The 13953-nt window shown below is 34.9% G+C and overlaps 1 protein-coding gene and 2 non-coding genes across 3 annotated transcripts; 2 read left to right on the top strand and 1 right to left on the bottom strand.

Moving 5' to 3' along the window:
* Window positions 1-4954: 4954 nt before the first annotated feature.
* LOC113908242 (small nuclear ribonucleoprotein G-like) lies at window positions 4955-5143 on the bottom strand. Its single transcript, XM_035724795.1, has one exon. The coding sequence runs from the start codon at window positions 5141-5143 to the stop codon at window positions 4955-4957; it is 189 nt and encodes a 62-aa protein (XP_035580688.1).
* Window positions 5144-11108: 5965 nt separating this feature from the next.
* Window positions 11109-11188, top strand: LOC113908380. The gene has a single exon (XR_003515454.1). It is a non-coding gene; the product is annotated as a small nucleolar RNA U2-19 (small nucleolar RNA).
* Window positions 11189-11338: 150 nt separating this feature from the next.
* Window positions 11339-11406, top strand: LOC113908379. Its single transcript, XR_003515453.1, has one exon. It is a non-coding gene; the product is annotated as a small nucleolar RNA U2-30 (small nucleolar RNA).
* The last annotated feature ends 2547 nt before the right edge of the window (window positions 11407-13953 follow it).

The raw sequence follows: 13953 nt of genomic DNA, 5'->3' as shown, positions 1-13953 counted from the left end.
TTACCAGCACCTTACAAGTCTCCCTCATACACCATCCAATTATTGCCCTCCCCAAGATAGCTAACTTCTAGCACTATGGAAAAAATAAATAAACTTTGTTTATTTTTAAGCATTACGTAAATAGAAACACATAGTATATTCTTTTGTTTATAAGAATATTCTTATGTTTATAGTATGTTCATATTCATTGACTCAGTGTTATGTTTGTGAGATTTGTCCATGTTTTTTCGTGTAGAAATAGAGTGTTCTTTGGCATGGCTGTACAGTATTCCATTGAATGAATATACCACTATTTATCTATCCATTCCATTACCGATGGCTACTTGGGGTCTTTCTAGTTTTTTACCATTAGGAGTAATGTGGCTAAAATCAAACCTGCAATGCCCTTATGGTGCATGTATGTGTGCACTTCTATTGGATATGTACTTGAGAGTGGAACTGTTGAATTATAATGAATGCATATGCTCAGCTTTACTGGTTATTGCCAGGGTTTTTGTAAAGTGATTGGACAAATTTACACTTCTCCCAGCAATGTAAGAGTTCAGTGGCCACATCTTTGCCAACACTTAGTATTATCAGTCTTTTAAATTTTAGTCATTCTGGTGAATGTGTGGTGGTATTTCATTGTGGTATTAATTTGCATTTCTCTGATAACTCTGTTGAATGCCTTTACATGTATATATTAGCTATCTGTATACTTTCTTTTATGAAAAGTATGTTGTCTTTTCCCATTTAAAACAATCAAATTGTCTATCTTTTTCTCTTATTTTGTAGGATAATTTTAATATATTATGGATACAAGATCTTTGTCAGATACATATACTGAAAATATCTTTCACTCTGTGGCTTGCATTTTCGTCCAATCATGTCTTTTAATAAATAGAAGTCTTTGATTTTACAAAAATACAATCTTTTTTTATGGTTAGTTGTGTGTGTTATTTAAGAAGATTTAATTCTTTTTAATTCCTTGCCTCTACCACACTTCATCACACTTCCAGTCCCACCAAACCTCCCAATATGGTTACATGATAGTTTGGGTTAGGCCAGTTTTCAGTGTTTACCCTATTACGATTATGTAATTGCTCTATTCATGTCTGTGCTGTATAGTGTACTATGATCTTTTTGCTTTTTCTTCTGGAGTTAATAATTATCTTTTTGTTGTTGCTGCTGACGTTCATTTAGTTTTCTAAGTAATGACCATTATTTCAACCCTACTTGTCCAAATCTCCTGTTAAAATGTTCTGACACATCAGGTGTTGTGTCAGTTTCCTCTTCTTGAAGCAGTCTCTCCTGCAGACTGTGGATCCACCCCAATCCCATGTCTCTCTAACCCCATGAACAGCTCTCATGCTGAAACCTTCCACCATCCTCCTTAGGGTTTCCTTTGCCTCTTTCCTACATCAAATTCCCTCATTTCCTGAAGGCTGTGTCTTCCTCTTTCTTGTCTTACTCTCTTGTTTTTAGAAGTACATCCTCCAATAAGTTCTAGAGAAGGTGTGCAAAGGAGATATAATTTCTGAAACTTTGAACATCTGAAAATGTCTTTAATCTACCCTCACACCCAACTGATGCTTTTACTGGGTATATAGTTCCAGGTGACAAATGTTTTTCCTTCAAATTTCAAAGGCATATTTCTATTGTCCTTTACACTTATATTAATGATATACCTAGGATGAATTTTCTGTATAGTTTGAGGTAAGAATCAAACTATTCTTATATAATCAAACAAAGTTTTTTTTTCCCAGATGGATAGTAAATTTATCCAGTACCATTTATCGAAAAGATCATTCTTTCCCCACATCATATCATTGGACCATATAAGTGTAGATCTGTTTCTGGACACTCCATTGTATTTTTATTAGTCTATTTGTCTATAAGTTTTAACTGTTTTAATTTTTGTAGTTTTGAAATAAGTCTTCCTAACAGCTGGTTTATGTCCTTCAACTTCATACTTCTTTTTTTTTAAGATTTCATTTATTTATTTGAGAGAGAGAGAGAGAGAGAGAGAGAGAGAGAACACACAAATGGGGGGAGGGGCAGAAGGAGAGGGAGAAGCAGACTCCCTGGTGACCAGGGAGCCCAATGTGGGGCTGGATCCCAGGACCCCAGTATCATGACCTGAGCTGAAGGCAGACACCTAACTGACTGAGCCACCCAGCCGCCCCAATTTCGTACTTCTTTGAGACAATCTTTGTTATCCTTTGCCTTTGAATTTCCATATAAATTTTAGAATCAGCTTATCAATTTCCACCAAAAAAAACTCTTCAGAAATATTTAATTGAGTTTTTAAAAAACTAATAGTTCTGAGATTTAATTCACATGCCATACAAATCATCATATAAATCATTATATAAATGCCATACAACTATACACTTAAATAAATGTAATTCAGTGGATTTTAGTATATTCACAGAGTTGTGCAAACATTTGTACAATAAATTTTAGAATAATTTCATCACCTTTCAAGAAAAACCCCAAGCCCATTAGCAGTCACTCCTCCCCACTCCAACCCTAGGCAATCATTAATTCTATTTTCTGTTTTTATAGACTTGCCTATTCTGGACATTTCACAAAAATGGGATCATAAAATATGTGGTCTTTCATAACTTGCTTCTTTCACTTAGTGTAATGTTTACAAAGTTCATCCATTTTGTAGCATGTCAGTATTTCATTCTTTTTTAATGGCTGAATAATATTTCATTGTACAGATGTACCACATTTTATTTATCTATTCATTAGTTGATGGTCATTTGGGCTGTTTCCATATTTGAGCTTTTATGAATAATGACACTATGAACATTCATGTGCAAGTTTTTGCGTGGACGTAGTTTTATTTTTAAGATTTTATTTATTTATTTATTTGTCAGAGAGAGAGAGAGCACAAGCAGGGAGAGTGGCAGGCAGAGCAGGCAGAGGGAGAAGCAGACTCCCCACTGAGCAAGGAGCCTGATGCAGGACTCAATCCCAGGACCCTGGGATCATGACCTGAGCTGAAGACAGATGCTTAACCATCTGAGCTACCGAGGCATCCCCGTGTGGACATGTTTTAATTTCTCTTGGGCATATACCTAGGATTGGAATTGCTGGATCACATAGTAACATTATATTTATCCTTTGTGGAAACTGACCAACTATTTCCAACCAACTGTTTTCCAAAGAGGTCTCACCATTTTTAATTGTTACCAGCAGTGTATGAGGTTTTATTAAGGTTGAATTGAATCTGTTGGACAACTGGGGGAAGAACTGACCACTTTACAATATTGACACTACCAATTTATGAACATAGTATATCCCTATTTCTTTTTTTTTTTAAAGTCTCTTTTCTGGGGTTCCTGGGTGGCTCAGTCCATTAAGCATCCAACTCTTGATCTCAGCTCAGGTCTCGATCTCAAGGTTGTGAGTTCAAGCCCCATGTTGGGCTCCACACTGGGTGTGGAGCCTACGTAAAATAATAAATAAATAAATAGTCTCTTTTTCTCTCCATAATACTCTGTAGAATTATAAACATATTTTGCCAGATTTTATTCCTAAATACTTAGGGTTTTTTTAATCTAAAAAATGCTATTGTCAATGAAATCTTTTTTCATTTTCTAATTGCTTATTGTCAAATTATAAAAATACAATTGGTTTTTGTGTATTGCTCTTGCTTCTAGTAACCTTGCTAAATTTATTCTTGCTTCTAGCATACCTATAGATTTTTAAAGATTCTCAACATACATCATCATGCCATCAACAAATGATCACAGGTTTCTTTTTTTCCTTTTCAAATCTTACATCTCATTTATTTTTCTTGCCTTATTGCAATGGCTAGGACTTCCCATAAAATTAAGTAGAAGTGGTGGTGGTGGACATCCTCATTTGTTCCAGTCTCAAAAAGATAGCTTCTAATACCTTACCATTAAGTGTGATATTTGTTATAGCTTTTTTTGTTTGATATCATCAGATTAAGAAAATTCCCTTCTATTCCTAGTTTGCTATGAAATTTTTATCATGAATAAATGTTGAATTTTTATGTTGAATGTTTTTTCGCATCTATTGAAATATGACTTTACTCCTTTATACTTTTAATGCAGGTAAATTACATAATGCGTTATCAAATGTAGAGGCAACCTCACATTCCTGTAATGAACTCAAATTTGTCATGATGTATTATCATCTTTTATATAACACTGGATTTGATTCCTATTATTTTGTTTGGAATTTATATCCATGTTTTAACAGATATTATTCTGTAGTTATTCTTTTGGTAATGTCCTAGTTGGGTTTTAATATCAATATTATGTCACCCTCATCCAAAAAGTTAGGCAGTTCTCTCTCTCTCTCTCTCTCTCCCTCTCTCTTCTCTCTCCCCTGTAAGAGTTTGTGTAAAACTGGTGTAATTTCTTTCTTTAGTGTTTGGAAAAATTCACCAGTGAAGCCAGCTGGACTTACAATTTTCATTGTAGGAAAATGTTTAATTACTGACAAATATCACTAATAGATACAGGACTATTCTTTATGTTGTCTTCTGTAAGATTGGTAAGTCATGTTTTTCAATTAATTTGCCCATTTCATCAAAATTTTCAAGCTTATTGGCATACAGTGATTAAAATATCCTCATAATATTTTAATTGTCTGTAAGATTTATAGTGATGACCTCTTACTCTTAATGTTGGTAATTGGTGCCCTTTATTTCTTTCATGATCATTCTTGGTCTTTATTGTTTCTCCCTTCTATTTTATTAGGTTTGTTTTGTTAGGGGGTTTATTTTGTTATTTTATTTTATTTATTTTTTGGCTATTATAAAAGTTTATTTAACAAAAAAGTTCAATATGAAAATGCACATGACCTGATTTTAATATTGTGGTAAAACAGGTACTATGGAGGGGACATGTGGAAGCAGTTGATTTCTTCTGATGAACACACCCATTGTTTATACTTGCTCCAAGGCTTCTAACATGATGATACTATTTCCTCATGTTACCACCATTCCAGTATTGCTCTGTTGCCCACTAGTTGCCATCTCCACACATTCGTCTATCACAAGATTCATAAATGGATCGAACCCCCACAATATTCCTTGGACATGTCTGCCACCATTTAATTTCAATGATAATTTCTTGTCCATAAATTTTTTCAACTCAAGAGGGTGAGCTTTGCTCATGGTGTCTACTCGGCGAGCTCAAAGATGCCTCCAAACGGAATTTGTGGTGTCCCTCATGTTCCCCCAGGAGGCCCGGTGTCTATTTTGTTATTTTAAATGACTTCTCAGACTTTCTTCTTTTCTAATGTGTGTATGTATGTCCATAAACTTCCCTCTAAGAACTGTTTTAGCTACATCCCAAAGTTTTAATATACTTCATTATAATTTATTTAAAATATTTTCTGATATCAAGCATAATTTTTTCTTTGAGTAACAGGTTATTTAGAAGTGTATTGCTTAATGTTGAAACATTTGGAGATTTTCAAGTTATCCTTTTGCTACTGATTTCTAACCCAATTCCATGGTTGTCTGAGATCATACTCTGTATGATTTCCATTCTTTGACATTTTCCAAGACTTTCTTTGTGACCTAGTATAAGGTCAATTTTGGTAATTTTTCCATGCACATGAACCTGAAGTTATTGGCCACATTGATATATATATGTTATCTACCTATATGAATTTGTATGTATCACTGATACATATGTGTATATATATGTGTGTGTATATCACTCATATTGGTTTAAGTTCTTTTTTTTCCTTTAACTTTTCTATAATTGCTAAGGGAAGAAGTTTCCCTCTATTTCTAGTTTGCTGAGAGTATTTATCACAAATGGGTTGGATTTTGTCAAATGTTTTTTCTGCATCTATTGATTATGTGATTTTTATTCTTTAGCTCATTGATATTATGGATTACATTAATTGATTTTCAAATGTTCAACCAGCCTTGCATACTTGGGATAAATCCCACTTGGTTGCGATACATAATTCTTTTTATATATTATTGGATTTGATTTTGATTTGATTTGATTTGATTTATTATTGGATTTATTTTGTTGAGAATTTTTGCATCTGTGTACATGAGAGGTGTTGGTCTCTAGATTTCTTTACTTGTACTGTCTTTGGTTTTGCTATTAGGATAATTTAGCTGGCCTCATGGAATGAGATAGAAAATAATCCATCTGCTTCTATCTTCTGGAAGAGATTGTAGAGAACGGGTATAATTTCTTCTGTAAATTCTTGGTAGAATTCACCAGGGACCCCATCTGGGCCTGGTGCTTTCTGTTTGGGAAGGTTATGAATTATACGCCCATTCAAATTGTCTATTTTTCCTTGTGTGAGTTTTGGCAAATTGTGTCTTTCAAGAAATTGGTCCATTTCATCTAGGTTGTCAGATTTGTGGGCATAGAGTTTTTCATCATATTCCTTTATTATTCTTTTAATGTACACAAGATATTTCACAATGGTTTCTTTCTTCTCCTTCGTGGAAACATTAGGGGATTTTTCTCTGATTGAACCTTTTTGGAGCTCTTGGAAGTAAAATTCACAGAAGTTTCCTGTATATAGGTTCCTCTATACCTGGATCCCTCTGAAATTTTTAACTTTTCAGGCTTTCCACACTGAGCCTCTTGAAATTCATCAGTTATAGCTCAGGTTTTCCCACCTTGGCACTGGTCCCTGCATAGATTTCTGCTCCGGTAGGTTGTGATTCTCAGTATCGGCCTATCTGTCTATCCAGTATTGGAACAGGAGTTTGCCCCGTCATGGATCTGAGACGAACTGTTGATTTTTTCAGTTTGTTCAGCTTTTTAGTTGTTTTTTGGATGGGATTATGACTTCCAAGCTTCTCACATGCCAGATGAGAATCATCTTTATCTTTTAAAGATATTTTCAATTGTTTGCCAGTTATTTTGCAGTGCTTCAAATATGTGATTTCATTGTTTTCTCATTTCCATCATTTTTGTGGAAATATTAGATGTCAGTCTTATGTCTTAAAAATAGCATATAGTTGGGGCTTGATTTTTAAAGATCCAATCTGATAATCTGTCTTGGAGTATTTAGATCATTTACCGTGATGTAATGATCAGTTGGGTCTAAATCTACCATGTTGTTATATTTTTTCTTTTTTAAAAATTTTATTTAAATTCAATTAATTAATATATAATGTATTATTAGTTTCAGATGTAGAGTTCAGTGATTCATCAGCTGCAAATAACACCCAGTGCTCATTACATCACATGACCCCCTTAATGCCCATCACCCAGTTAGCCCATCTCCCCACCCACCTCCCCTCCAGTAACCCTCTGTTTGTTTCCTATAGTTAAGAATTTCTTATGGTTTGTCTCCCTCTCTGAGTTCATCTTATTTTATTTTTCCCTCCCTTCCCCTATGATCCTCTGTTTTGTTTCTTAAATTCCACATAGGAATGAGAGCATATGATAATTGTCTTTCTCTGACGACTTATTTCACTTAGCATAATCCCCTCCAGTTCCATCCATTGTTATTTGTTTTGAGTCCCATGTATTCTTTATTTCTTTTCTCTTCTTTTCTTGCCTTTTTAAAAATTAATTGATTATTTAAAAATATTCTTTTGATCTTTACAAATGCCTTAATATCTATATTGCTTTTAAATATTTTTAGTGGTTGTTTTAGGGCAAAGGGAGCATATGATCCATGGACTGTTTTTTATGGCCCGTGGAATAATTCTTTTTAATAACAAACTTTATTTTTTAGAACAGTTTTAGATGTTTAGAAAATTGTGAAGAAAGTATGGAGTTTCCATATATCCTGTGCTCAGTCTCCTCTATTAGTAGCATCTTATGTTATAGTATGGTCCATTTGTTACAATTAATGAACAATACTGATGCATTATTATTAACTAAGGTCCATGCTTTATTCAGATTTTCTTAGTTTTTAAAAACTGTGATAAAATAAGGGGCGCCTGGGTGGTTCAGTTGGTTAAGTGTCTGACTCTTGATTTTTGCTCAGGTCGTGATCTCTGAGTTGTGGGATTGAGCCCCACATAGGGCTCCACACTCAGTGCAGAGTCTACTTGGGATTCTCTCTCTCCTTCTCCCTCTGCTCCTCCCCCTGCTTGTACACTCTCTCTTTCTCTCTCTAAAATAAATAAATAATAAAACCTAAAAAAATTGTAATAAAATACACATAAGAAAATTTACCATGTTGGCCATTTTTAAGTGTTCAGTTCAGTAGTGCTAAGTATATTCACATCATTGTGCAACAAATCTCCAGAAGTCTTTTCATCTTGCAAAACTGAAACTCTATACCCATTAAACATCTCTCCATTTTTCCCTCTTCCATTCCCTAGCAATCACCATTTTATTTTCTATGTGTATGAATTTGACTACTCTAGATAGCTTATATAAGTGGAACCACATAGTATCTATCTTTTCATGACCAGTTTATTTCACTTAGCCTAATGTCCTCCAGGTTCATCCATGTTGTAGCTGTGTCAGAATTTCCTTCCTTTTTAAGCTAGATTAATATCCCATTGTATGTATATTCCACATTTTGTTTACCCACTCATCCATCAGTGATTACTTGGGAGATTTCCTTAGTTTTTACCTAATGTCTTTTTGTCAGTCCAGAATCCAATCCCGGATGCCACACTACATTTAATCATCATGTTTTCTCAGGCTCCTCTGGGCGGTGACAATTTCTCAGACTTTCCTTTTTCTTTTTTCTCTTCATTCTTTCTCTTTTTTCTTTTTCATTCATTCATTTTTTTTATAACTTGGACAATATTGAAGAGTACTGGTCAGATATTTTGTATAATATTCTTTTATTTGGATTTGTCTGATGTTTTTCTCATGCTTTGACTAGGGTTGTGGTTTTTTTAAGGAAGACCACACAGGTGAAGTGTCATTTTATTTATTTTTTTAAAAAGATTGTATTTATTTATTTGAGAGAGAGAGAGAGAATGAGAGAGAGAGCACAAGAGGAGGGAAGGTCAGAGGGAGAAGCAGGCTCCCTGCTGAGCAGGGAGCCTGATGTGGGACTCGATCCTAGGACTCTAGGATCATGACTTGAGCCGAAGGCAGTTGCTTAGCCAACTGAGCCACCCAGGCACCCCTGAAGTGTCATTTAATCACATCACATCAAGAGTACATACTATCAACATGACTTATCATTGTTTAGATGCGTCTTGATCATCTGGCTGAGGTAGTATTTGTCAGGATTCTCTAACATTACCCTTTCATCCCTTTCCATATTGTACTGTTTGGAGGGAAGTCACCATGCCTAGCCCACATGTAAAGAGTGGAGAGTTATGATCACCTTAAGAACAGAGTATCTACATAAATTATCTGGGGTTCTTCTGCCTGGGCAGTTTGTTAAGAATAGTTTTTACATTTTTCAAAGGTTGAAAAATTCAAAAGAAGAATAATATTTTATGATATATGAAAATTGTTTGAAATTCAGACTTCAGAGTCCACAAATAAAGTTTTATTGGAACACAACTCTGCTCACTCATTTACATATAGTCTATGGCTGCTTTTATATGACAACTGTAGAGTTGATTAGTTGCAACAGAGATTGTATGGCCTCTGACATCTAAGATATTCACTATTTGGCCCTTTACAGGAAAATTTTGCCAACACTTGATCTAAGGTTTATAATATGGATCTTTAACTTATAACAGTTTTCCTTCAAATAACGTTATATCATGTTGTATAAAAGTTAGAAACTTAAAATAGTATAGTCCCATTTTCCCCTCTAACACTTTGTGTCGTTGTTATACATTTCATTTCTACATGTTATAAACCCTACAATACATTTTATTCTTTTTTTAAATAGTCAATTGTCTATTAAACAAATTTTTAAGTGTGAAAAATATATTTTATATTTAACCACATATTTTCCATTTCAGATTCTATTTATTCCTTTGTGTAGATCCAAATTTCCATCTGGCATCCTGTTCCTTCTGCCTATAAAACTTTGTTATAGTGCAGGCTGACTAATGATAAATTCCTTCACTTTTGTATGTGTGTGGAAAAGTTTTTATTTCACCTTCCTTTTTAAGATATTTTCACTAAGCTTAGAAATTAAGTTGATAGTAGCTTTTTTACTCACAACTTAAAAACTTATAGTCTACTGTCTTCTGGCTTGTGTCGTCTCTGACAATAAGGCTGTGATAATTTTATCTCTCTGTATGTAATGTCCTTTGTCTGCTCTTGTTTCTTTTAAGATTTTCTCATTATCACAGACTTTCAGCAACTTGATTATAATGGACCTCACTATCATTTTGTGGTGAGTGCTGAGATTCTTGGATCTTTGTTTCTAGTTTTTGTCAGATTTGGAAAATTTGGGGTCACTATTTTTCCATTTTCCCCTCTCTTTCAGGACTTCCACTATAAGTATGTTAGAGCACTTGATAGCCTCTCATAAGTCACTGGTTCTCTTATGTTTTCCATGTGCTTCTTTTCTTCTCTCTCTGTGCTTCCTTTCAGAAACATTCCACTGATATGTCATCGTATGGCTCCAAGTCTACTGATCTCTTCTTCTGCAATGTCTCATATGCTGTTAATCCCATCTGTTCAAACTATATTCAAAACACATTTAGATTGTGTATGTTTCATCTCTTCAATTTGTCAGTCTTAGGGTTGTTTCCTTGAAGTAATGTGCCTCTTAAGATTTATCTCTGTTTTTAATTTTTAGCAAGTTAGCTACAAATGTGCTTGAGTATGGTTTCTTTGTAATTACCTTATTTAGTTTGATTCTTATGTCAAGTATAGAGTATTTTTAGCTAGTATATTTTGGCCAGTAATATTATTTCTACCCCATTATCTCTCTCTTCTCCTTTTTGGGTACTCCAGAAACATATGTTAGAACTTTTATTGTGTTGTATATAACATTAGTGTTATTTTCTGTGTTCTCCATCTTTTTATTTTCTGTCTGTGCTTCAGTCTAGGTATTTCCTACTGAACTCTCTTCCAGCTCACCAATTCTCTCTTTTGCTCCATCTACAATGCCTTTAGATCTGTGTAATAAATTCTTAATTTTAGTTATTGTATTTTTTCCATTCTAAGATTCCATTTGATTCTTTATTGTTCATTAATCCCAATTCTTTTATGAAACCCTACAGCTTTTTATCCATTTTGTTACACAGTATAATCTTATTTTAAAAATGTGTCTTATGAAAATAGCCAAATTTGAGCATCAGAAGACCTTCCAGTCTACCGAATGCATGATCTCTGGAGTTCTGAGAAGCAAATATATAAAGGAATTTAAAACAATAAGGCTTATGTCTGTGGGGTGTGAGTGTGTTTGTAAAGATGACAGTGGATAACTGAGGACTTGCTGATGGTTGAATGAGAATTGTGGGGGAATGTGTGTATATAAAAGGCTAATCAGTTCTGAGCAATGATGAAAGGTTTTACTACTGACCTTTGTAACTGTGAAGGTTTCTACATTGATGTGAGCTCAGAACTGAAAAACAACAACAACAACAACAAACAAACTGCGTCTGGTAACTCCACTATCTGGATCTCCTGTGAGGTTGTATTTTCTATGATCTGTTTTTCTCTTAGATTTCAGGCATTAGTCCAGTTTCTTCACATACGTGATAATTGATTTTATTTAATTTGAAGCAATCTCAAATTTATAGAATGGTCCCTGATATAGTACAAAAAAAACTATTTCCCTGACTCATCTGGGAGTAAGTAGCCACCATCTCCCAAACACTTCAGTGTGTGATTCCTATGAAGAAGGACATTCTCCTGGATAACCACAATGCCATGATCAAAGTCAGGAAATTAACACGAACATTACTACCATCTAACCCACACCTCCCATTCACGTTTCACCAGTGATCCCAATAATGTCCTTGTAACAAAAGGATCTGGGACAGAATCACATGTTATATGTGGTTCTCAGATATCTCTAGTCTCCTTCAATATGGAATGGTGTTTCAGTCCCTCCTTAACTTCGATGACACTCTTGTAGATTATAGGTCCCCGTTGTTTTGTAGACCGTCTCTTAACTTGGACTTGTCCAATGTTTCCTCATGATTAAATTCAGGTTGAGCATTTCATGTAGGAATGTCGCAGAAATGATACTATATCTCTCTCCCATTGCACCCTATTGGGTAGTGCATGATTGTCATTTGTCCCATTACTGCGATGTTCACTTTGACTACTTGATTAAGTTGGTGTCTGCCAGCCTTCTCCACTGTAAAGTTACCCTTTTCCCTTTACAATTGATAAATATTTTGTAGGAAAGTACTTTGAGAATGTGTAAATATCTCATTCCTCAACAGACTTCCCATGTATTCATTTATTTATATCAGTATGGAGTCATGGATTCCCATTTTATTCAATAAGTTAGAATCTATTAATATCATTAATTATTCTGATGCTCAAAAGAACAAGATCCAGCCAATGAAAGTCCTTTCCAGCTGGCTTCTGTACTCTTTTGACATGTCTCCATCATTCTTTGAGTACTTATTTTTAGAAGAGCTTTATTGAGTATAATTCACATACTGTACAATTCAGTGGTTTTTAGTACATTCACAGATGTGTGCCGCCATCACCACCATCAATTTTAGAACAGTTTCATTGTCTCAAAAGTAAACCTTGTAATCTTTAGCTATCTTCCTTGTAGGCTCCTGTCCCCACTTCAGCCCTAGGCAACCACTAATCTACTTTCTGTCTCTATACATCTCCCTATTCTGGACTTTCCTGTGAATGGAATCATACAATATGTGGTGTTTTGTGACTGGCTTTTTTTCACTTAGCATAATGTTTTCAAGGCTCACCCAAGGTGTAGCAAGTATAATTATTCTATTCCTCTTTATGGCTGAATAATACTCCATTGTTTGGATATACCATGTTTTGTTTGTTTTCATCAGTTGTTGGGCATCTGAGCTGTTCCCACCTTTTGACTATTATGAACAGTGTTGCTGTGAACATTCCTGCACAAGTCCTTGTGTGGACATGTGGTTTTATTTCTCTTGGATATGCTTAGAAATGGAATTGCTGGGTCATATGGTAACTCTATTTAATCATTTCTGAGTACTTCTTTATTTTCTGGCACGAGATGATTCAGGCTTGTCTTGTACTTTCCTTGCCCCGGCCCTGTAATCAGCCATTTCCTGAAAGGAGTCCTGGTTTCTTCTGGTGGACCGTGGTATTTAGAAATCAAGACTTGAGCATAGCATAATGTATAGAGTTGTCGAATCACTGTGCTGTACACCTGAAACTAATGTTAACTTTGTGTGTCAACTATACTTCAGTTAAAAAAAAAGGAAAGAAATTAAGACTCGGCTGCTAGCTATGCTCCTTATTATTTTTTTTTAATTTTTTTATTGTTATGTTAATCACCATATATTACATCATTAGTTTTTGGTGCAGTGTTCCATGATTCATTGTTTGTTCATAACACCCAGTGCTCCATGCAGAACGTGCCCTCCTCAATACCCATCACCAGGCTAACCCATCCCCCTACCCCCCTCCCCTCTAGAACCCTCAGTTTGTTTTTCAGAGTCCATCATCTCTCATGGTTCGTCTCCCCCTCTGACATACTCCCCTTTTCTTCCTCTCCTGTTATCTTCTTCTTTTTCTTTTTTCTTAAAATATGTTGTGTTATTTGTTTCAGAAGTACAGATCTGTGATTCAACAGTCTTGCACAATTCACAGCGCTCACCGTAGCACATACCCTCCCCAATGTCCATCACCCAGCCACCCCATCCCTCCCACCCCCAACCACTCCAGTAACACTCAGTTTCTTTCCTGAGATTAAGAATTCCTCATATCAGTGAGGTCATGTGATACATGTCTTTCTCTGATTGACTTATTTCACTCTATGCTCCTTATTATTAAGATGTCACTGCTCCCAAGCCCTCTCAGTGGGTGAAGCTAGGGAATATATGCATGTATATACGTAAAGATACATGCATTGACACATACACAAAACATAAACACCTATAAACACCTATATACACTTACATCATTCTACACTACATCGTAGGGTTCA

The sequence above is a fragment of the Zalophus californianus genome, chromosome 16 (assembly GCF_009762305.2).
Source record: "Zalophus californianus isolate mZalCal1 chromosome 16, mZalCal1.pri.v2, whole genome shotgun sequence".
NCBI classification, from domain to species: domain Eukaryota; kingdom Metazoa; phylum Chordata; class Mammalia; order Carnivora; family Otariidae; genus Zalophus; species Zalophus californianus.
Note: the sequence above shows the minus strand (reverse complement) of the source record. Positions and strands in the feature narration are given on the sequence as shown.